Source organism: Acanthopagrus latus, chromosome 15 (genome assembly GCF_904848185.1).
Source record: "Acanthopagrus latus isolate v.2019 chromosome 15, fAcaLat1.1, whole genome shotgun sequence".
In the NCBI taxonomy this organism is placed as follows: domain Eukaryota; kingdom Metazoa; phylum Chordata; class Actinopteri; order Spariformes; family Sparidae; genus Acanthopagrus; species Acanthopagrus latus.
Window position 1 is genome coordinate 10,076,641 of NC_051053.1, and position 24,959 is coordinate 10,101,599.

General features: G+C 42.7%; 2 protein-coding genes across 4 annotated transcripts; one reads left to right on the plus strand and one right to left on the minus strand.

Moving 5' to 3' along the window:
• Window positions 1-8,244: 8,244 nt before the first annotated feature.
• On the plus strand, window positions 8,245-18,890 carry LOC119033339 (lutropin-choriogonadotropic hormone receptor-like). 2 transcript variants are annotated; one of them, XM_037123294.1, is made up of 11 exons: window positions 8,260-8,728; window positions 9,013-9,084; window positions 11,705-11,779; window positions 12,057-12,131; window positions 13,580-13,654; window positions 13,943-14,020; window positions 14,212-14,280; window positions 14,713-14,787; window positions 16,143-16,331; window positions 16,499-16,552; window positions 16,762-18,890. In XM_037123294.1, the coding sequence occupies exons 1-11, from the start codon at window positions 8,559-8,561 to the stop codon at window positions 17,903-17,905; spliced, it is 2,076 nt and encodes a 691-aa protein (XP_036979189.1). In that variant the 5' UTR covers window positions 8,260-8,558; the 3' UTR covers window positions 17,906-18,890. The 2 variants fall into 2 exon arrangements, with proteins under 2 accessions (XP_036979190.1, XP_036979189.1); XM_037123295.1 differs by lacking the exon at window positions 14,713-14,787 and having other exon boundaries at window positions 8,245-8,728.
• A 594-nt stretch (window positions 18,891-19,484) lies between these two features.
• gtf2a1l (general transcription factor IIA, 1-like) lies at window positions 19,485-24,578 on the minus strand. 2 transcript variants are annotated; one of them, XM_037123297.1, is made up of 9 exons: window positions 24,421-24,578; window positions 23,637-23,738; window positions 23,347-23,470; window positions 23,049-23,101; window positions 22,375-22,468; window positions 21,727-22,292; window positions 20,342-20,581; window positions 20,158-20,247; window positions 19,485-20,084 (listed from the first exon to the last, which is right to left on the minus strand). In XM_037123297.1, the coding sequence occupies exons 1-9, from the start codon at window positions 24,442-24,444 to the stop codon at window positions 19,977-19,979; spliced, it is 1,401 nt and encodes a 466-aa protein (XP_036979192.1). In that variant the 5' UTR covers window positions 24,445-24,578; the 3' UTR covers window positions 19,485-19,976. The 2 variants fall into 2 exon arrangements, with proteins under 2 accessions (XP_036979192.1, XP_036979191.1); XM_037123296.1 differs by lacking the exon at window positions 23,637-23,738 and having other exon boundaries at window positions 23,347-23,556; window positions 24,421-24,528.
• Between the last annotated feature and the right edge of the window lie 381 nt (window positions 24,579-24,959).

Genomic DNA, 24,959 nt, shown 5'->3' on the forward strand with positions numbered 1-24,959 from the left:
TAGAAAAGTCCCAAATAAATTATATAGTAAGTGCCCATCAGGATGGGATTTCATATGTCATCCAAATGTGAGAGTGACAAATGTCTCGGAAACACAAATGACATTTAATGCAGCGCCACAAAGAAATCCTTTTGATTACAGCAAAGGGGCCTCAGCCAAACAAATAGCCATTAACCTTTAGCCCTGACCAGCTCCACACTCTGATCTCTCTGCTACCACATTGTGATTTGGCCGCTTGATGTTTAATGTCGTACAATGATTCACGTCTCATTAGAATCGTAGCCTTTCAGACTTTCAATTTTTAATTAGCATGTTTGGGGGTGCCACCAGGAGTCCCAGCTGCTTCTGGATCTTGATGGGCGACACCAGCTGTCCTCTGAAAGCTGCACACGATGATGCCGTGTACACAGAGACAGAAGAAGCTGTAGATTCCAGTTGAATGGGCTCTTCAGGTTTAAACCCAGTGTATTTTATGCGGGGGACAAAGATAGCTCTGTGCGCGGACTTTTCCGAGCGCTGATGAAAGGATGAATGGACCAAAAGCCTCTCTCTCAAATCCGTCCTTATTATATGTGTGAGTCATAAAAACACAGAGCTGAGTGCGACGCGAGGATGGTGAGATATAAGCAGAGCTACTCCTTTTCAGTTAATAAATCCACAGTGCTAAACGTCCAGGGCCAGACTCGCCCACAGAGCTCAGATCGTGCCCAGCAGGTACTGAGAGTGCAGTCCTCAAACGACCTGTAGAAAACGAGTGTTTGGGAGTTTTTAGAGTTTTGAGATTGAAGTGGAATCGGGGCTGGAAAGTCGCGTCGCAGCAGGGCGTATCTGCTCATCAGCGAGGACGGCCCTCCGCGGAGCACAACGCCTTCGTCTTCCTCTGGATTAAACGACACAGCATCCAGAGGAAAAAGGTGTGTGAAGATGTGTTTATCAACACAAATATGCCAAGAGCTGGGCCTTAGTCCAAATCTCCTTCACACACACACACACACACACACACACACACACACACACACATGCTCTCACACACACAAAGCCAACACCGCTGCTGCTGCAGTCCAGCTGGCACTGAGGGGGCCGCTTTGATGTCAGTACAGGCCAAAAAAAAAAAAAATCTACTGGAATTGCATGAAGGCGAGAAGTTGTGAGCGTTTCTGCCTGTTGTAAACATATTTTAGCTTCTGAGCAGGAGATAACGTTGAGACATTGAGCTGAAAAACATTTTTTAAATGGCCACAAGGTCTCCTAAAAGCTCGCTTTTTTTTTCCTTTGGAGCGGTCGTTTGGACCACCACTCAGGACGGAGCAGTCTGCACACTCTGCTGATGGCACTCAGATAAAAATGCAACACTGAGGACATCTGTGAATTTGCGAGTGAACATTAAGAGGAAACAAAACAGCTCCTCATTCATACCTTACATCTCTAAATGAGCCTTAAAGGGCACTATGTAGAAAAGTTCTAACTCAGTTTTAATATTAATAGTATTAATGAGGTAAACATACAAACTGAATAAACATACAAACTGAGTAAACAAGCTGTTCTCAGAGAAAAATAAGGTCCCCAGAACACTTTTTGAAGCTAGAAAGGTGGCAGGGTCCGCCACATATTAACAAAGTAAAACAATATGAAACTGTGTCGTCCTTAAAGGTCAGTTTGTTGATGCAGTTTATTCAGTCACTTCAGTCACTTCAGTGAGTGAAGCTCTTTTCTCTTCTGATTGAAACTTCTTCCCCAAAACTACAAAGTGCCCCTTCAAGGAAAAATCCAGCACACTTTCATCACCGTTAAATGGGTACTGTGATGATCACTGATTGCTAATTACCGGTAATTATCTCATCAAAAAGCATGAAAATCATTCGCTGTTGTCATTCCAGAAATGTGTGTTCATCAAGTGGGCAGGCAATTAACATAAAAGAATACTGACTTCTTCCTTCCATTCGCAGGGAAATATGTTTGCTAAACATTTGTGTGGGCCACAAAAACCCAATTCGTCGCGACTGAAATGTGCTTCTCTCTCAATTTGCCTTTCGCCGTGAAAATCCTCACTCACACATAGACCAAAACCAGATCTGAGGAACAGGGAGAGACTTTTACATCTGTAGCTCTCTGGACATGATGGTCTGAGCTCACTACCGCTCCGCAGAGGCTGTAACCCAGGCCCGTGTCCCATTTTCACAACACTGATTATTCTTTAGCTCTGGATCAGAATGAATCAGTGATCAAAGCCCAGCTGGCTTTACACAGTTGGATTCCCGAGCTCTGATCCCAGATATGAAAGAGGAGTGCTCTCTGACACCTGTTGATGAAACCGAAGAACTACAGCCGCTGCCGATGCTAAGAGTTCATCAAACACGGCAGAAATCATGATATGATACTATTTTTGGGGTGGTTCGGTGAGGAGGTAACTTGCCTTTGCTCAAAAACTCTTTGACATTCACGTCGTGCCCGGCCTGAAAAGGGTTAACCCTCTTAATGCGATAACTCCATGGAGCATTTCAGATGTCCAAGGACCAGTGAATTCCTCCCCCGATAAGCTGCCAGGAGCATTGCCCTGTCTACAGATCGCGCGTATGTTTAAGTGTATGTGTGCACAGAGAGCGAGCCGGCCAGCTCCAAGGTTACGTTGCCTTTAAAAAAACAAGCCCGCATAAATTTCTGCCTAATAATTCATGATAATGGCTCCCATGTTTGTTGCCTGCTTGTTTATCCCACGTTCATTAACATGCCATCCTCACGGCGCTCGTTTTTGCAAAATGTCTTGTGAGTGGGAGTGAGGGAGAATGATTAGAGGGCATATGGAAATGATTATAACCTGCGGAAGTGGAGGCATCCCAGATCCACAACGCTCACATGCAAAACCCCTCATGAACGTTGCGGATTAAGTAAGTAGATTAGTAAGAAGGAGCCCTCTGTGTAAGAGTACAGTACGTGCGTGTGTGTGTGTGTGGGCATCTGCGCTTGCATGCGTGTGTGTGTGCATGACGCGATCTCTGGCGTCGTCATGTTGAACTCTCTTGGCTTTCCTCTTGGTCTCCTTGGCCGTCACTTCCTCCATCGGTGATATGAGACTCCCGTGGTGGCCTTGAGCGCTGGAGCCTTGATGTTCAAAGTTTTTGAAGCCAGCGAACGGTCCTTCTGGGTCCCTCTAGCTCCTCCTCAAACCCGGTTCTGTTCATAAATAGTTTAAGACAAGGAAAAATCAAATGGAGGACGTTGTGAGTTCAAGTACGAATACGTTGTACGACTGAGGTAGACGGGACATCAGAAACAACATTATCAGCGAGCGATGTAAGCTGAGGACAAGGGGTCAGGTAGAAGGTGGAAGAAAAAAATACCGAAGGCTGGAGTCCCATAACAAAACAATCTGTCTTCTGGTTCAACACAGGGGGAAGAGAGAGAAGGGAAAACACGCATACAAAGTCCTCCAGGTTTGATCCACGGGACACTGCGGCTACACGTTGAAAGCCCAATTAGTGCCACCACAGCCACAGAATGCGACAAGCTCATGTTCCATGTTATAATTGAGCACACAAACATTCACAAAATCCTTCTGGAGTGAAGGAACCTCAGCGCGTACTGTACACTGAACTGCAATGGATTAGTCAAATTAGACTCATTCAATTTAAAAGTCTAGTGTTTTAGTGGATTTAGTGGCATTTAGGGCAGCTGCTGAAAATGTGCAAGGCGCTTTCTGGAGTCTGTGGTTGGTTTGTCCGCTCTGGGCTACCATAGAAGCACAGAGGACAGAGGATCGGCTCCCTTAAAGACTCATTCTGATGTCGCTTCAGGTGATTAAATCCTCTAAAAGTTAATTCGACTTCGGTCTTTTGACTTTGAGTCGCACTTCTCCAAGCCTCGGTCATCTCACTCAGAGGGAAAATCAGAGAAATCGACCATTTAGAGCAAAATGTCGAAATCCGAGAACCGAGGACTAGGCTGAGAGAAGTAATCCTTCACTCATAAACATGAATGTGCGTAATTCTTACAAAAGTTAACAAATTAACAAAGCTTAGCTCATAAGAAGGAGGTTGATGAATCTTGGATTATGGCCGCTTCTGCACACCTGCATGAAGATGATTTGATGTTGGGAGCCACACAGCTGTGAGTGAGCCAGTGCGAGGTCGGTGCCCAGCCCGAGCTAATTGTGTTCTTCATTTTTGTTTCATTTAAATTGTCAGATTTCACATGAATAATTAAAAAGCGTTATCATAAGGCCTCAGAATGAGATGTTATGTAATATTGGTTTAATTTGTCCGAAAGTGGACTGGGGGCTGTTTGGAAAACCCCTATGGAGTTTTAAAGAGGTAACCGCTCAGCGTGACAGCGATGGATAGAAGTCGTTCTCCGCCGCTGAGCTGCAGCTACAGCCACAGTGAAGGATAAAACAAAGGGACTCTCAGAACACACTCAGTGCCCCTGTTTCCAATTACCTCAAATGCCACACTGATGTGTGTTCGCTCTTCACCTTGCTCCCTGAAAATGTCACTTTGTGTGGAAAGCAAGTAAACAGCATTTGACACCGATGCTGCTTCCACCACTCTCAGTAATGACTTCAGGCCTGACGTGTTTTACTTATTCTTGTGCTGCTTCTGTGTTCTTCCATGTTATGGCGTGTGTTTCACGTTGGCTGTTTTGCATGGTCTGTGTTCCGTCGTTTCGTGCTAGCTTGTGTTGAACTGTGCTTGCATTGCGTGTCGCACGGTGTCATGTCATTTTGCGTTTTGTTGATGTGCCTCCCTCTCGCTCTCCTCGTGTGCTCCGGTAACCAGCAGGATGCTGACAGGTCAACAGCCTGCCACCCAGAGGTAAGAAGCACGGTGTGCCTTTAAAAGGAGGTCTGTGATAACACACTGTACAGCGACAAAGTAGGTGGAGGTGACAGTGTGAAGTGCGATCACACCTACAGTCCACACAGGTCTGAATGACACTGTTAACATTTGTCCCTGTGGAAAATGAAGAATCAGTGCATCTGGCATCTTCTGTTGCCTGTTCACATGTCAAGATTTACTTCCTCACCAGAATTTCCAGGTGTTTTCTCTGTTTGCTTGCCATGAAGCACAAAAACAACAGCGAGGTCAAACATCAGGAAAAAAAATGTGTTTGAGAATGAATCTGCAGTGCAGACGTGGCCTTATAAGGCGAGACTCTCCGATCCTGCTCAGTGTAAACATGACCTCAGTCCTCTTCAGGTGAACTGTAGCCTAGCGTGTTAAGCCTTGAGCATGTAATATGAGTCAAATAAAGGAAAATGCACCAAAATAAGAAGCAGCTCCTGAAGACAAACTTGTACTTTGGACTTATATCTGATGAGAGGGGCGAGGCCAGAGGGGTGGCATGTGTTTCCAAAGTGACCACCCAGAGAGGCAAAAGGACCTTCAAGGGAAACAAAAACAGCCATCAGCTGAAGGTAAATGACCACAAAAGAAAAGAAAAACAACCATCACAAGAAGCAATTTGACGAGAAAGAGTCACAAAATGACAACCAAGCGAGGCAAAACGATTACAAAGAGACAAAAAACAGCAACAAACAGCAATAGATGCAATAGAACAACCAAGCAAGCAAAATGACCTCCGAGAGGCACAAAACAACCACAAAGAGACTAAAACAACCACAAAGTGACCAAAACAACCACAGAGAGACACAAAACAACCACAAAGTGACCAAAACAACCACAGAGAGACACAAAACAACCACAAAGTGAACAGAACTTCCAAAAGAGACACAAAGCAGCTACATAGACAAAAAACAACCACAAAGAGGGACAAAGTGACAACCAGAGATATAAAACAGCCTCAGCTATGCAGCCTCTTGTCTGAACCTTCTACACATCTGTGTCTACTGTCTCTTGGTGCTTCCATGGCTTTAGATTATTTGGAGTTATATTTAGCAGTTTTATATTATCATATTTTAAGTTGTTTATTCGACACTTGTTTATTACACTGGATAATGTTTAAAGAGTGTAACTATTAACATGCTGTTAACATATTAGCTTATTATTGCTGAGAAGCAAGTCTTTAAACGTGAGTCTTAACATCTTATTACTGACCCACCTCCTTTAGACAGCAGCCCCCCGTCTGGCCCCCTACATCATTTGAATGAACTGCAATTTAACGGAGTATTATCCGAAGAGTAGTTTCAGCATTAGCTGTTCCAGCCATGCCGATAAATCCAATAAAGCAGGCAACGGGCTGGCTACTAAAGCACAGCTAATGCGAGAAAAGCAGTATTAATCTAACTCTTGGCTCGCCGCGAATAGGTGTAACCACTTATTTTTCACATTGTGACAAGCAATTACGAAATCTCAGTGCGACGTAACTCTAATTTTGAAAATATCCGTATGCTTTCTCTTGAGAGTGTCTCCCCGCTGCGCGTGACCTTCTAGGTGTGATTTGATGCACAGCGTGGCGGTTCGCATGAAGACGTGGGCTTATTCACAGAGGTCCACTCGCATAAATTAGTCTCTCGCTCCCTGTCAGAGTGACGCTTTTCTTCTACAGGGTTAAACACGGCGGAATCTGATGCTGGGCTCGGCTGAGAGGCTCGCAGGGAATGCAAGAGTATTGGTAAACAGTATTGGGCAGCAGCCTCTCCAGTGATCTGAGCACGTGTGTGTGTGTGTGTGTGTGTGTGTGTGTGCGGCTATAACAAAGCAGCCATGAGAAGAAGGTGCTGCTGCTCTGTTGACACGGGTCACAGCAGCAGGGCAAGAAGCCGGAATGAGAAAGACATAAATGGGGTCAGGGTCACTGACGGCAGAGGAGATTCGGCTGACACGAAGCTTTTTCGTCTGACAAACTGGTGTAAATGAGACCTCGGCTCGGTTTGCGTTCTCCTGACATGAAAGGTGTTGTAAAAGCAAATGTCGTTTTACAGCATCCATCCTGAGCTTCATCTCCATCCCAGACACAGTTAAAAAGATTTGTGGCACCTGTGACTCGCTGCAGAAGGAGCCACTGCTGCACTGACAGCGGACCTACAGTCAGCCCTGAGAAACAAAACTAACGAGGTGGACGTTTTGTTCCTGTAGAATTCAGTCCACAGACGCAGACACAACAACCACTCTTGTTACTGCTACCTTTGTGGGTTGGGCTGCAATTCATAACACTGTTTTTTAAAGTCCCAGTTGTCGCCGCTCCCCCCTCTGTGAATTAATATTTAGATTTCTATGAGTCAACATAAAAACACATTGTGCTGCAGAGTAGGCCAGGTCATAAGTCAGGAGACGCAGCTGCAACTTCAGCAGGAGCCTACTTCGATGAAAGTGTCTCTGTGCTTTTCTCTGATATGAGCTTTGATTTCTGTCATTGTAAAGGTACACAATTAAAGGGGAGTTCTGGTATTTTTTTTAAACCAGGGCCCGAAATGTACATGTTTTTGTGTGTAAATTATTTATACTAGAGAAAAGTTTTGACATCGGTCCAACAGATTGCTTCAGCTGGCAGCTGAAACATGACCACATTAGTGCGATGTAATCCTTTGGAGCAACTGCAGCTGTCAAAGTGAAAAATGATGAAAAGTGATTTGCTACTGATGGGCTGAAAAATCCAACAGAATTAGACATTTTGTTCAAGATAAAATCTTTTTTAAAGCCATAAACACAAGTCTGAAATGTGACACAGCTACCAGCTGAGGCAATCTACTGGACTGATCAAAACTCCAAAATTTATATGAGTCATTTACACACTTACATGTAGATGGGTCCCAGGTTACAATACTGCAAAGGAGAAAAGAAGTGAGAGAAGGGGAGTCTCTGGTGAGTGCTGAATTCACTGAGTTGACCTTAAAGCATGCAGATGCTTACAGCCATGCTGTGCTTGCTTGCTCGCTAACATTAGCTTAAGGCTAGTGGACAGTCGAGAATTCTGGCTGTTTGGTGCGGATGAGCCTTGCCTTTAGTAAACTTGTGGATTTCTCTGGGTTTAAGCATTGTTGGAAACATTTGGGATTCTGGGAACCAAGGCCTAGTCTTTTTTTGCTGTAATCTAAAATTGTATGTCTTTAAATCTAAAATATGACAGAACAAAAAGAAATCTGCATTTTCAGTGTTATGGCTCTTAAACATTCAAAACATTAACATTAATGGTGGAACTACTTTTACTTTGGCTAATGTAGTGTTTATCTGTATATTTGAATGCCATATTTATTTAGATTAGTAATTATAGTAAGTACAAAAAAGACACTCAGACACTCAACGTATTTACTGTGTAATCCACACATGGTGACAGCACATCACCAGTGTCTGATGGAGCGCTTATGGTCTCCGCCCACTTAAACGTCACAACTGTGCCGCTCAGCTGTCAAAGAAAGATTCTGCCCTTCAGGTTTCACTCTATTGGCTCTTCCACTCGGGCAGCGTTCTCCCGATTTACGACAGCACGTGAAGGCAGCAGCACACCCTGAACCTCGTTGAGGGAGCAAGTGGAAAAACACGGACAGGTACCTTATTTAGCCTCGGCCCGGCGCGTTAGGCTGTCAGCGCAGTGCTGAGAGCTCAAACTGTGAGGAGATTGGCCAGAGTGCGTGAGTCCCGCAGAGTGTCCGCGCGGTGTCCCGCATGGCTCCCCGGGCGGTCTGGCTCCTGGTCGCGCTGTCCGGTGTCCTGCATGTGCGCTCCTGCTGCGCGTTTACCTGTCCGACCATCTGCCGCTGCAGCGCCGACAGCTTCCACTGCAGCGGGGCCACTCAGCTGGCCTCCCGGGCAGGACCGAGATCCGTGACACGACTGTGAGTAAAGAAACCCGTGAGCCTGCAGTCTTCGGTGGTCGTCCAGTGTAAAATAAGAGCTCTTTGTGGTGGCTGTGAACTTTTTTGTGTGCGTGTGACTTAACGCGTGTGACTTCTCACCAACTTAACTTTGAGTCACTTTAATTCCTCTAATATTCCCTATAAGGACCGACTTATGATTTATAGATGTAATTTTGAATAACAATGTGAGGAGACACTTTTTGCTTTTCTTTTATTCATAAGCGTGAATGTGCACTTACCAGCTTTACTTCTGAATGTTACAGAAGGCTCACTCATCTGCCACTGAAAGAGGTCCCCACTCATGCCTTCAGGGAGCTCATCAACATTACCATAATGTAAGTTCATTGACTCTTTTTTTTTTTTTTCCTTATATGTTTTTGTTGGCTGAAGAGAGATACTGAAGGTGAGTTATTGTCACATTAAAGCAGGGCTGTAGCCCTGCTGATGTACAGTTGATGGTATCAAACGCTAAATATTCAAACTTGATATGAATAGTGAATTTATCCAGTATAGTTGAGTTAAAGAATCATGTTAAAGTATTACTTTTGTGAAAGTGAAGGTCACTCATGAATAGTGCCGGAGTGAAAGTTTCCATAGCAGATGAAATAAAGTAATTTAAAAAGCATTAGTCTGAGCTCTGATGCAGCATGTAATCTTCAAAGTGCCTAGTAACTAGTCATCAAAAGTACAATATCTGCCTCTAACATGGAGATTAAAGTAGCATAAAATGGAAATAACCAAGTAAAATGCAAATACTTCAAAAGTGTACTATAGTAAAGTACTTGTAAATGTAGTTAGTTACACTTATATATTTAAATATATATTTAAATATGACATAATATGAACTGAACCGACATTTGACTCACACTTTAAAGACATTCACAGTAATATTATGAATGATTTATCATGAGTGCTGAAAACAAAGTGTAGCACCGCCTGTTTTTCTGATCTGACAATTACATCCAAACATGTTGGAGTGTATTATTGCACCAGTAAGGAGCAGAGAAAGCATAAACAACACACTGCAGCAGTGTACAATATACTGTAATACAGAATGCTCGTTGCACCAGTTTATTATAGTGTAGTTTAAGTAGAATATGTTATAATATTTAGTCAGTTTGATCATTAAAAACGCAATCTTATAAAAATATATATCCCTGTTGTGACCCATCTAACAGTGACTAATACAGACTCAACTCTTATACCAGGTATTTACCAGATGCTTGAATCTGATACATGAAGAGAACATTTGTTTATGACTATTCATTATTTCCGCTGATTTCGTGTTCGGAGGGGATTTTTTTTTTCTTCTAGTTTTCTAAAAGTTTCACAGGCATAAATGATTGTGTGCCTTACCGACCCAATCACTGGAATAAGCTACAGCAATGTAGGCCAGTGCTTCTGCAAACCACAGATCGGTCTAAACTTCCTTAAAAACGTTTCCTTAGGGTTCAGTTTTCACGTGTCAGCGCTGTGGACTGTGGTCTGGTTAGGTTTAGGCGCAAAATACCACGTGGTTAGGGGGAGGGAAAGATTGTGATTTTTGATTAAAAATACCAGCTTTGGTTTCATCCATTCAAAATAATAATAAAAAACAGGTAGAAGGTGCCTGTATCCATGAATCAGGGGGAAGATATTCTTATGTAACCATGATCTTTTTAAAAGAACAAAGCCGCAAAAACAGTTCGATCTTTATGCATTTTGGCGACCAGAACTATCATCACCTAAATCTAATCTGGACAAACACAATTCAGCAAATTCCAATTAGCACTGAGTGATATGTGGCTCTAAAAGCAGACGGATGAGAGAATACCTAACATCTTTTCGTCCTAATTGCTGATGAATTAGTTCTCATCTTTATCGTGTTTGGAGCCGCTAAACGCTCAGTCCTAAAGCTACAACATTAGCCCGAATTGTCTCGCTGAACGGGCCTCACCGCTTAATTAATATATCACTAACGGTCTGATGAGCGGATAGCGCTTGTTAGCCCGTGGTGAAATCACTCCACAACTGAAAGTGTCGAGTGTGTTTGACTTTGGCTCCGTCTGCTCCTCAGGGACGAGTCTTATCAGCCTCAGATACTTACAGTGCTTCCCTGCGATAGGTTCATTATGTCCCAATTTTGCCCTCTATTGCCGAGTGGTTCGAAGAGATAAAATGCATTCGAGTTTAAAAGAGGTTACAGTCTGGGAAAGCTGGGATCGCTCAGTTAACAAAGGGCAGGTAAAGGTGGAATGACCCGAGGAGCTCCATGTGACGCAAATCTGCGTGGGCGATCATGTGACGGCGCCCTTAAACGAGCTGCGAGCGATAATTATGTCACTATACATAATGCAATCAAAGCACTACAGATGGAGTCATTTAATTTGTTTGTTTGCATGTTTGAAATGGAAGCAGAGCGACGTTAACCCAGCAGAAGTGTCGCCTGATTACAGCAGAGTCTTGATAATTGCAAGAAAAAAAAAGGGGAAGCTGACGAGCGTCTCTGAAGAGGAAGTTCTCCATCAAGTGTTCAAGGACGAATCAAGAAGTCTTGTTGACTTTGCTCGTCTGCGCGGGTCTTTATTGAGTCTTCCCCCTTTTTTTAAAAATGTGTTCACTTTGTCTTCGTAGCCCAGATGCATCCTTGATGTATGTTTGGAGCCTTTCCAAACATGAGATGAAGCGTATGTGTGTGTGTGTGTGTGTGTGGTGCCCCAGAAGTATGAATTGTTGTTGTTGTTGGTATTTTAATGTTCCCCTCATGGATTGCATCCCAATATCAATCACCTTTGTCCTATTTCTAAAGCAAGTGTGTCAACAAGGAAAGGAAAGGGAAGAAATCCGCCGCCCGCGTCACTCTTAATATTTCTCAGCGCATTCACTTCCTTGATGTGCGAGACGTTCCCAGAGTAATTTGTTTACCCGCTCCTGTTAATCTGCTGACTGATGCCGAGCCGCTTCTTTGTGCCACAGCGAGATCTCCCAGAGCGACCGCGTCACAAGGATACGCAGACATGCCTTCCTCTCCCTCCACAGCCTGGCTCAAATGTAAGTGACACCCCGCCTTCCACTGCACGTCAAACTCAAACTGACAATGAAAGCAATTATTCATGTCAACAGCTGCTATGCTTTTTTTTTTAATAAACATTTCATTTAAATTGCACAGGATTAGCCTCTCAATTACAAAGCGGCTTGTTTAATCCTTGACTTTTCCGGAGCGGCTGACGTGTGAACGGGCTTCGCCTGTGTTTGTCTGTTGACAGCTCGCCGACAGCAATATTATAATTACTGAGACTTTTTCCTCCTCATTCTTTATTCCCTGCAGTTCGCTGCAGAGCATCAACAGTCTGAGGGTTATTGAGAAAGGGGCCTTCACTGACTTGCCAAAGCTGGAATACCTGTAAGTTGCCGTGTTTTACCCTGTCATTATCCACCTGTCTGAACCCTGTCGACCAGCAGGTGGGTCGGCAATTACGTGCTCGTGCCTCTGAAGCCAGGCGGTGTTCAGACTGACACGACTTTATTTGGAACATAGTGGACATCCTCCTCGGCCTGCAGCTTTGTTCCAAACATCATGACACAAATGGATGGAAGTCCATTAGATAAGCGGATACTGGAGCTCTGCAGTGTGTCAGCTGTTGATTTGTTTATTCCATCTTCAAGTTTAAATTCTTTAAGTTCTTTTCTTTAAAGGGGCTCCATTTCTAAACTAACGATAGCTACTATTGCTCGCACATGAAGTGACATCCTTGCTGAAAATCTGAACCGAGTCCTTCAGAAAGAAATCTAAAGTCCAGCTGCTTTAAACAACCCCAACAAATCCTCCACAGGCTCACACAGGCACCCAGGAGGGATGGGGGAGGTCTCATTTTCCACTTCATACTTTCAAACTTTAAGTTCTTCAATATTATTCAGATTGGTGATGAAATACTGAACTCCCATCAGCTTCAGCTTTACAACGTATTTGCTGCAAATTAGCAAATGCTAGCATGGAAACACACTAAACTAATATATATTGAACCTGCTAAACATGTTAGCACTGCTGTGTCTGGTAAGGCCTTACAGCAGTATATTGTCTGTACTTGTCTTGCTACTGTATCATTGTTTATGTTTTCTATTGAACTGTGCACATTTGCACTAGTTCCAATATAGTCACATGTAATAGCAATTGGTGTTATGCACTGAGTATTGTTCCTATGAAGAGAAACATCGACCCCATAACATGATGATAACGTGTTGAATAAGTTAATGTATCAACAGTGGACATATGTAGATCTTATTAAATGACTGGGGGGATTTAATCAAATATTGCATAAAATGCATCATAGCAATAGTAGGATCCATTTTTTAAGTCAAGGTAACTCCTCCACTGATTCAATTTTTGATATTTCTTTCCGTTATCGTCATTTTTTGTTTCTTTTTAACAGCTAATAAAAGCACAGCTGTGGCTGTTCTGATCACCCGCCTGTGTGGACTATTTGTACATCTTCACTACTTCGCAGTAATTTTATTGTGGCAATTTTTCCACCATTCAACCCACCACAGTTTGAGGCTGCAGATGTTCCCTCGCGACCTCTATTTTCTATGCAAAATATGCCAATCTGAGGCCGCTTTTACCGCTTTAGTATTCATCGCTTCAAGTTAAATGTGAAGAAACGTGTCAAAGGTCACAAGCGGGCGGTGACCCGATGTGATGAATTTAACCTGGAATGTTTTTTTCCCCCTGAAATAGTTCCTAATATTTCTCCGACACACTGAGATGATCTGCAACTCTGACATTTTGTGGGCACTTTGAAGATTTGCTCTTATCTGCGTATAATCATCTGTGTTTGATGCTCGTCTTCACAGGAGCATCTCTAACACCGGGCTGATACACTTCCCAGACTTCACAACTATCGCCTCCCTGGTGCCAAATATTATCCTGTGAGTAATCGCATTTAGAAACAGTGTATTACTGAACTGGATCGGTTTCTCTCTGCATGTTGGAAAACTGCGTGTTCTTCATGGTGTAACTCAAGTTGTTTATTCTCAGCCCAGTTTTTACTTTTATCTATCCATGTCCCGATGCCACCGACCTGCTGCACATCCTCTGATTGGGCCACAGTTCATCCAACTGCCTTTTTTTTTAATTGCATGAACACACAGCATTCTGTCTGACTGATAATTTCAGCCAAACAGCCCGTGTGAGTGTTGTCGCCTCTGTGTGTGCAGAGAAATGGCAGATAACATGAGGATCGACATCATCCCGGCCAACTGCTTCCAAGGCATCACAGAGGAGTATGTTGACATGTGAGTACAGGAGCAAAACTCTTCTTGTTGCCATATTGTCAGAGGCGGGAGCAACACCTTGTCACCTTTTGTTCAGAATGTGTCTGGATGTCTCTCAATATCCTTACATAATTGGATGTTCAGTTCTCTGACCTTGGCAATCAGTTGTTTTGAATAGCAAACCGAAGTATCTAACGCCGTGTCCTTGACAGGAACCTGGTCCGAAACAGCTTCACAGAAATCACAGCTCACGCGTTCAATGGAACCAAGCTCAACACACTGTAAGCATTTTTAATTATCAAGACTTCCTCTCCCATACTAAGCTATCCCCAGTGCAACAGAATGATACGTTATGTTGTTCAGGTTTAGGGCTTTTTGTTTTTCTAATCATAGAATCTCAGTGCACCAGCAAACAAACGTTATGTAAGACTAAACAAAGATTGGATGCCCCGTTGTTTTCTTGCTCTGCCCCGTACTGCTGAATGTTGATGGGGACGAGATGTGTGCAGACACCCTGCAGTCTAAAAATATACTCTCATCTTCCTTGGTGTCAAGGAAAGAAAACAAAAAGTAGATGAAAAATGGTTTGGGGCACGGTTCGGCCATTAACGTGTCGACTTAAATTCTCTTTCATATTGGATACTAACTGTAAAACCGCAGTTTGAGACCAGAGGTCACACGCCTATTTTTTTTTGTGTGTGTGTCTTTTGCAGAAATCTGAGAGAAAACACGTACCTCAGTGACATCCAAGAGGATGCTTTTGAAGGAGCAACAGGTCCCAGTTTTCTGTGAGTGGTAATTTAATAAAGCCAATACAAGTCAAAGAAAATATCCATTCTGCAGAAGTCAGCTGAACCAGTCAGAGTCATAGAAAGTGACGCACAACCAATCGGACCATCAAACGATGCTTGATACCAATATGGGTCAAGAAGGAAAACAAATGGTCTCGCAAAAGATTTTTAAAAATATGGGGCAGGACAGGAGTGGGCCAGATGTATCCCAGGCTACAACAATTGAATTATTCTTTAAAAATACATCCTATTTTATAAACTGAATATACTGTTTAAAGTATTTGCACACCAACGATATGTCAGATTAAATTAGTGGTGTAAAAAGTACAATTTCCCTGTGAAAACTAGTCAAAAGAAGACATATGAAAATAAATGTTTCGGTAATTGCATCTGAAAACTGCACTTGAGTCAGTTTACTGAGAAACCGTCCAGCATTGCTGCTAATGAATCAATCTAATCTAAAAGCAGCAACTATATGATTGGGGCAAAGTCAGCTTTGCCAGTAGACGACCATAACTTCTCTATCTTCTGTTGTTTAAATCGACAGCATTATGGCGGCCATGTTTGAACTGGGCCAATGAGGCCAGATTAATATTCATAACAATGTTTATCATTTTATTGTATAAACATTAGGGCGGTGACAGCCTGTCTGTGTAAACAACCAACAAAGCGGGCAGGACTGCTGCATACTGATTAGCGAGCAAATGGCCCGGTCTGCGGAGCTCACAAGGTCTCTGATTGCGAGTCGTCCCGTGCTGCAGATATGAAATTTCCTCTTAGTCTTAGCGACTGACACATGGAGAATGCCAAAGGTCTTCCTTTTTGCTTTTGCAGGGGGCCCAGTGTGGCATTTCTGTGTGTTTATGCATTTGATTAATGTCAGGTTCAAAGGAAGGAAGTGAGATGAGGGAGCAAACTAGATCCTGAATACATAAAATATATTCAGTTGTGAATAAAATATCAGTAATTTCAACCTGCGTTCTGTGGCGCAGCTTTTTAGTTGTAAATGAGCTTCTGACGGGAAAAACAGCGTGATTGACTCATTGGCTCCTTGAATATGAAGACACTGTAAATTAGCATTTGGCTGCTGCATTCACCCATGGGAGACTCTGCAGATTTGCCTGAGTCAGCATTTTCTTGTCACCATCAACAAAACATTAAATAATTGCTCTTCTTGTCAGAAAGACCGACTCTATTACCCTCCAATTAAATTTAAAAACATGTGATATCCTGGCCAGTTCTGTTCTAGTGGCCTGTGGAAGACTAACACCTGATTAAAATACTGTTTCATCAGGACTTATTTCACTAATCCTCCCTGAAATGTGTCTACGTCCTCTGCGTGTGTGATTCAGGGATGTTTCCTCCACAGCTCTGAGATCCCTCCCCCCTAAAGGTTTGAGGCAGGTGAGGTTCCTGAAAGCCAGCGCAGCCTTCGCCCTGAAGACCCTCCCTCCGCTGGAGAGCCTGGCCGAGCTGATGGAGGCTGAGCTCACGTACCCGAGCCACTGCTGCGCCTTCCACACGTGGCGCCGGAAACAAAGGTAACCGGGGACGGATGCCAGGGATGTAACAAATCCATTCGCATCTGCATAAAGAACAAAAAAGCTCCGTCCAATGAATACAGATCATCAGCGGTTTGGTAATTAGCAGCAGAGGTTATTGACAGTTTGTGCAGTCTAACCTTTTAACTTCTTTTGTTGATTTAAAGGGAAAGTGCCTTAAAGAACTCCACCAAGTTTTGTGACCTCAGCAGAACTGAAATGTAAGTTACTGCACTGCCCGCTTAGTGACATCACAGAAATGATTGTTGTGGGGAGGAGGGGTTGAAATTTGTAGCTCACATAAATGTCTTGACATCAAAATAATACAATGATCAATTAAACTAGAAAATAACTAACCAGAGTAATCGATAATGAAGAGACGTCACTTTCACCTCACGTTGCCTGATATTGACATCTATGTGTTTTTCAGAGAGCCCACAGCAGATGGCATGAACGATGACATCAACTTTCAGTACCCAGACCTGGAACTGGATTGTCTAAACAACCCCTTTGTCAAGTGCTTGCCAAAGCCGGACGCCTTTAACCCTTGCGAGGACCTGCTGGGCTTTCCCTTCCTGCGCTGTCTCACCTGGATCATCACAGTTTTCGCTGTGGCCGGTAACCTAGCTGTTCTGATCATCCTGCTGATCAGCCACAGCAAGTTTACCATCTCCAGATTCCTCATGTGCAACCTGGCTGTCGCCGACCTCTGCATGGGGCTCTACCTGATGCTCATCGCCTTCATGGACTACCACTCGCATCACGAGTACTACAACCACGCCACAGACTGGCAGACAGGGCCCGGGTGCGGCATTGCAGGGTTTTTGACGGTGTTCGCCAGTGAGCTCTCAGTGTATACGCTGACTGTGATCAGCCTCGAACGCTGGCACACCATCACCAACGCCATGCACGTTAACAAGAGGCTGCGGATGCACCATGTGGCAGCCATCATGGGGGCAGGCTGGGGCTTCTCTCTGCTGGTTGCTCTGCTCCCTCTTGTGGGGGTCAGCAGTTACAGCAGAGTGAGCATCTGTCTGCCCATGGACATCGACACCCTGGGCTCTCAGGTGTACGTGGTGGCCATGCTCGTCCTCAATGTAGTCGCCTTCCTGGTGGTCTGCTACTGCTACGTATGCATATATCTGAGCGTCCGCAACCCGGAGCACTCCACCCGTCACGGAGACACCAAGATCGCCAAGCGCATGGCTGTGCTCATTTTCACCGACTTTGTGTGCATGGCACCAATCTCCTTCTTTGCCATCTCTGCAGCTCTGCGTATGCCCCTCATAACTGTGTCTCACTCAAAGATCCTGCTCATCCTCTTCTATCCCATCAACTCCCTCTGCAACCCTTTCCTGTACACGCTGTTCACGCGGGCTTTCAGGAGGGACGTGTGCCTGCTGCTGGGTCGCTGCGGCTGCTGCCACGCCAGCGCCGACTTCTACAGGTCACAGACTCTGGCTTCACACCTCAACTCCACCCAGAAAACATCCACCAAAAAAACTCACTCTCTTGGATTCTACGCCTATCACATTAAGATGCAGGGATGCTTTCTAAATAAGGGAACCACATGACCTTCAACATGGAGAATTTCATTATGAACTTACAGGCAGAGTCTGCTGTTCTGCTAAAGATGTAGCATTTCTTCAAAACTGAGGTCAGGGCCTTAGATCAGAGTTGAACTAGGTTTGTTTACCAAGTGAGAATCACATCAGAGATCTAAAATTGAAGACAACAGGTGCTCCAGTCTCCTTTTTCTGGTTATGTACACAGGTAATGTGATAGAAAGCAGCAGATGGATGGCACGGCAACCACATTAAAACAGGCCAGTTTATCTACAAAGCTATTATAAACCATTGGGTGTGATTTGAGATCAAGATATGCTGTAAAAAAAACAGTGTCTACGGTGCTGTTATGAGAAGGGACATTTAGTTCTTTTAAAAGGTCGAGAAGTATAAGTTATTTATTATTCTGTCCTTATAAAGCCTTATATTTTGAGTTTCAATGCAGTGAAGTAAATGTGACCAAATGAAGTCTTTGTTTTAGCTCATCAGAGATGTGTTTTAGTGCCATCTATTGGTTAGTTGTGCTCAGGAGACGTTGAAGGTGGGAGACTTGAAAACTGCACACCTCCAGGAGCAGCCTGGGGCCTCTCGAGAAGAAACACTACTGCTGTTCAGAATGTCCTGGATTTTTTACAATAGAACATAAAAAAACTATGGTCAATACATATCATTTTTCACCATTTCCACGTTTAGTAACAGCTGTCAACTGAGGGTGTGGAAAATAAGATTCCTATGTCAAACTTCCATTTCTATACTTTCATATAGAGACCATGCTTTATCGCTTCAGAAATATCCACTTATTTGCAAATCACAATATGTATAAGGTAAGGTAATATAAACAAAACAGCATTATAATGGCCTGCAAACTTTTTTCTCTAGATGTGAGAAAATGTGTCACAACTTAATGTCACATCATCACAATTTCAACATTTCCTCTTGTTGTCAACATTAAAATTTGTGTGATCATTCACACTAATCATAAATCCTAACACAATCATACCATCTGTCAAAATAATGACAATGATTGTTTTTTTCATAATATCATGCAACCCAATTTCATATCCTGGTTATAGTTTCTTACCCCTCAGATTCAATTTGTGGACGACAACCCACAGTTACATAGTAGTGTATGTGCCAACACTATTTTGGTTGCAATATAAGAAAATAATTAACTAAAGGTCTGCACTCAGGAATGTCAGTAAAATAACCACAACAGTTTAAACTGAAAGGTTGACATCAGCAGTAAAAACATTTTCCAAGGATTTGTCACTGATTGGTTTTGTGAGTTGTTACTGCAGCTGTGACACCAACCTTTCTATATTTTCATTTCCAGCTGTGGGTAGCTACTTCAGTGACTATCCAAACACCAAACTGATTCTTTTTAGTGTCCATACTGGCATTTATACTATTTATACATTTATTTTGTAATGTTCCAGTTTTTTTTTTTATATTATAATAATAATAATAATAATAATAATAATAATAATAAGCCACTGGGATCTGTTTGGTTTCAAGACTTAAAAAAAAGAAAAACCTCTCAGTTTGTTATAAAAATATGACAACAAGGCAACACTGGCTTTGTACAGGGTTGAATGGAAATAAAAGGGTTTATTGACTGCAGCAAAACAGTGCAGTTCAGTGTATCTGAAGCATGATTAAAGCAAGACATTACAACGTCTGGAAATCAAACAGCACATTAGCTACCTTCAAAGCAACATAATCATGACGGAAGAAAACACATTTCAGGTCAAATCAAGTTTTGCTCCACTAATAAACTTTTTCCAGCAAAATATTATACAACATAAATTCATGCCGTTTGTCTCAGTAGGTCGGATTAAGAAGCAGCGCTGTAAGTAATTGGCCGCAACACTGTAAATGGCTTTCAGTATCGTTCTGATAATTGCATTCTGAAAAAAAACAACAAAAGTATCAGTGATTTTGCACAGTGGTGTTTTAACTGCCTGCTCTGTGAGCCAAATTACACCACCAAGCGGTCTAAATTCACTGATTGTTTCTCAGTTTTTCATCAGTTTCCTCTTTCAACATGATTATCTGATGTGAGCAACAGAACTAGAGCTCATTACCACTCGGCTTCCCCAACAGCTTTAGAAAACACGTAGTCTCTGCCACCATAACACATCACTCCATCTTTCAAATGAAACTTCCAGCGGTTCTTACTACGGTGAATCTGCAACGGAAAGAATATGTCAGTCGGTCAGTATTCAGTGCTGTGCTTGTTTAGAGGCCAGTATGCATCTTACCTTGTCATACTGACAAACGATTACATTGTCAGTGTCGAAGAGATCTGGGATGTCTTGCTCGATCACATCATCCCCTGAGTTCAGCGGATCCTATTGGAAAATGTATTCAAGAAGTTAAAACACACAATAAAAGGACATGCTGTGAAAAAAATAAACCGTGACAAAACGTATATCAAACTCTCACCTCGTCCTCTACATTAGCAAGCTCATCTGCCCCCTCGCCGTCACTGCTGGAGGAGACGCTGTTGCCGTCGCTGCTTCCTTCTCCTTCCTGCAGCGCCTTTATGGCCTCCGCGTTGATTATACCCAGAAAGTCATTCTCGTCCAGGGGAGCTCCCTCTTCCTCCTCGAGGTCAGAGTTACCTGCAGGTCCGTCCAGCTGAACGATGTCTGACAGTTCACTGTAGCTGTAGTCCAGCTCCAGCTTGGCACAGATCACAAGAAGAAAAGTAACTGTTATAAATTTGGAAAGAGTTGGAGAGGCCCTAAGTGCTGTGGTTTGAATAATTGAAGACTGAACACTTGAACTGGCTTAAGATAGCAGAGCAGTCTGTCTTACTGCTCTTTTTCCTTTAATGCAATGCATGGTTAAAATACACACTGCAAAGGTATGAGATAACTATCAGTTACAATGACCCATAAATGAATGAAAATTTATGTTTGTTTGTTTTTTATTGGACAGTTCATTATTTCAAAAATAGTATTCCTTACTTGAATTCTTACATTTGAAATATATACACTGTTATTAACACTAATATGTTAGAATTTAATAAGTTTTCGTACCAAGGTACGGCTTAAAGCTGATGTATCACTGCAACTGTACTAAGTATTTGGGTGATAACAATGATGCTGAGTTTATAATAAATTAAACAGTTATTTTAAATTCATTATAAAGGGCCACTCAAACAAGTTTTTTTGACTCTCCATAAAAAGTAAAAGTAGTATGTTCAAAATCAAAGCAGCAGACAGATGTATCTTCACTTTTAGTCCCTCGTACGGGTCAAGCTTCAAGCTGGATGCTATTCTCCCCACAATGCAACTCAGTGTCTTTCATTAGATCCTCAAAACACCTTTTCTAAATGTCCACACCTACATTTGTGACACCAAGTGGAATAGTGAAATATTTGAAGGAATATTCTGGCATACTCTATTTTGGGGACAGTTCACTGTCCTGCAGATGATTATTTCAGGTTGGTCTAGTAAATACAAAAGCTAAAGCCAGCAGCTGGTTAGCTCAGCAAAAAGCTGGGATAAAACAAACCAAGATATTACTGTAAATTAGTGAGATTTAGAGGGTTATGGTAGGTGGATTATGTTGCTTTTGGTCTGAGCCAGCTAGCTGTTTCCCTCTGTTTCCAGTCTTTATGCAAATCCAGAGCTAACTGGCTGCTGGCTCGCGCAACACATACTTTAGAGTTGAATTGATTTTCTCATCCAACTCTCAGCATGAAAGCGAATGAATGCATTTTTCCAAAAATTAGAACTATTAATTACACAAAACACACCTGCACCTGTTTCTATTTCTGCTGGCTGTAGTTTCTTAAAAAAGGGAAAATTATTTTCAAATACCCCGAGAACAGCCTCAGACGGACTGTCAGTCCTTGCAGACGTTAGACTCCTCGCCCTCTCTGCCTTCTCTCGCTCCTCCTCAATCACTTGTTTCAGGATGTCATCTACATCTCTGCTCTTTAGTTGTGCTGTCTGTGTCAAAGTCTCCTCATTGCCCGTCTGGAAGTCTAATGACTGATCGCAGGGTGAGGTGGTCATACTGAGGTTCACGGGTTCCGGTTGTGGAATCGGCTCATTTTCTTCCAGCCTGAACTCTGGCTCTGGAGAGTCGGCCCCCTGGAGCAGCAAGGTATCAGCAGCAGGATCTTGTGGCTGCTGGGGGAGGCTGCTCTCCTCACTGGGGGGTATATAATTGGTCTTTGGATGTGGAGGCTGTGTGACAGAAGGAGCTGAAGCAGAGGATGGCTCCACCTCCTGAGGATGAGCGGTGTTTGGTGGGACTGCAGCTGGCCGAGGAGCAGCAGGCTCTCTCCACTCAGTGACCTTCTGCGTGGGTCGGGACACAGGTTGCTGACCCGCTGCAGCCTGAGTGACCACCACAGGAACATTGACCTTGTAAAGCTGACCTTTGTGAGACAGAAGAGACAAAATGTTATTTCAACCTATAAGTAAGACAGATTTAGGCCCACAGGTTCCATCATTGTGTACCAGATGCTGTTTGTAGTGTGACTCCAGCTGGTATCTGCACAGGGTAAGCTAGCCCAGCAGGGAGAGAAAAAGTAGCGAGTGTCTCCGAGTTGTTCTGCAATCAAACAAGAAGACATGAGTCAGCATATGAAACAGTAATGATTTAGAGTGATCACATGCAAATCTTTGGTATCAATAATATCAATATCAATCAATAAAACATTGTAGATTCTTGTCTGGTAGTGTTGGACTGCTTTATAATGCCAATGTGATATTTATAACCATGAGGTCAACAGGTCTGTCAGACAGATTCCATGTCAAGCAAATTAAAGGAATGTGACTCTGGAGGCAAATAGGGCAATAATAATAATAATAATAATAATAATAATAATAACAATAATAATGCTACTTAGTAGGAGCAGTAGAGAGAAATATGCTTTGTAGCCCATGTTCATGTTTAATTGTTACTCTTGAATTTGGTGTACTAAAGTTAAAAATGGAATCACCAATAGAAGCAAACTGATTTTGATTTGAGTTCTGGATCACAACTTAATTTCTGAGCCCTCAGGAAATAACTTAAAATCAAGAAATTCCACCACTCAAAATAACATTTAAAAAAATTATAATACTCAGTGTTTTGCACTCTTGACTTTAATTTTATGAGGTGAAGCATTGTAAGTACTGATGACACTTGCCTTAAGCCGGGGGAAACTGTAGATACTCTGACTTGCTGGGATCATAACTGAGGCTGAGACAGAAATCAGAGCAGAGAACATGATTAAAAAACAGAAGAATGATTCTGTCATCTCTTTGAATCACTTGAGTTTATTTACTTTGTGCCCTTTGTGGAAACTTTTCCTACAAAATGCCCAATATCAGAGCTAATGTGCTAAAAATAATTCTGTTAAGGAGAACTATTTAGAAAGTATCTGTTTGACAGGCTGTAATTAGATATGTTTGTTTTGCAGTTCATCTCAGGCATGAATGTGTTACCTGTGACCTCCTGATCCGTCTGACTGTAGTTGGCAGGGAGCTGCAGCACGAAGTTGGAGGAGTTGATATTGTTTTTCCTGAAGTCTTCCATCGCTTTTGATTGCATCATCTTCGATTCCCAAAGCTGCACAGCAGAAGACACAGCAGACTGTCTCCTTGCTAAGGTGTGCACCTCCTCACTAGATGATCTTACTTTGCTGTAACTGACAGCTCAGGTCGAGATGTGCATAACGTGTCATTTAAAAAAAAAAGAAAAGAAATAGAGCAAAGTTATGGAGAATATAACTTACATGTCTCAAATCATCCAGGACGCGGTCTTCAAGCCCTTCATCGGAGAACAGCTCCCTCATGTTCTCAATCACATCATCAATTATTGACAGGTAGAGTTTGGCCTGCAGTTGTTTACGGACACTGTAAGTCAGAGGCTGGGGAGCTGACTGTGATTCATCCCAACCTGTTTGTCTATGTTTTCATAAACTACGCACCAAATTCCATCTAAAAATCTACTTTTTTTATGTTGCCGTCTGCTGAATTATGTAGACTCATATAGCTTGAATTGACTGTGAACATACAGTCATTCTACATTTGGGGAGGCCCTGCAATATTATGATATAATTTAATAGCTACATTTTTTATTTTCAGATTGAATTCAATATTATAAAATCAGTCTTTACTCTGAATTCGAAAGGAACAAAATACAGCCCAAGATAAATGATAGCAAAATAAAATACTTCTGCACAGACTTATAAAAATAGGACCAAACCTTAATGGAGTTACTTTTATGGTAATTGACCAAGTTGACTGATATATTTGAGTAGTCTGGGCGTGACAACACGATTAATTGAACTGCATAGAACTATTCTAAAGAAATAGCATCATGAACAGGATAAATGTCCTATGTTTGAACAGAAATGGTGAATTCAGGAGCGAATTTAGCACGTTTATCCAAGTCAAAATACAACGCAACAGCTATGCTAGCAGTTAGCTAACGCCGGTTGTAGCAATGCCAAGCTATTGCTGTTAGTCAGCTGTTAGCCGATAGCAGAAGACTAGCTTAACTTATGCTTTCCTTACCACAGGGCCTGTGTTGGTCAGCATGATTTAAGACGGAAAAATAACTACAATACATATAACTGATTGGCTGTAATGGAGTTAGATGATGGTTTGGCCGGTCGACCGTGATGGTAAATGTGCGTGCACACACACAGGTGATAATAATTAGGGATGTGATTGGAGCTGACACCGCCATCTTTGTTTGGATGTAGGGTCAATAAAGTAGTAGGGAGTGATACTGATGGAGTCACTTATATCTATGGTGTCAGACTTTATTATACCAACTTAAACAGTCACATTTCATCAAGGTTGCAATGACAAAATATGAGTCCCAGCAAAAATTAACACCCTCATGCTGAGCATGGCTTGGGCACTTATTTCTCGGCAGCTTGACTGGTTGTCTGATCCCCCAAGTATTTCTGTCTGACACCTTTCCAGCCCTACTTTTCTGGTTACTTTCAGAAGAAAGGTTACTCTGTTGCACATCTTCCACATTGCTGGGAGCTCGGCACAGTCTCTTTATCCCTGGAGTGTGCGGCGCCAACAGTTAAAAATATTTC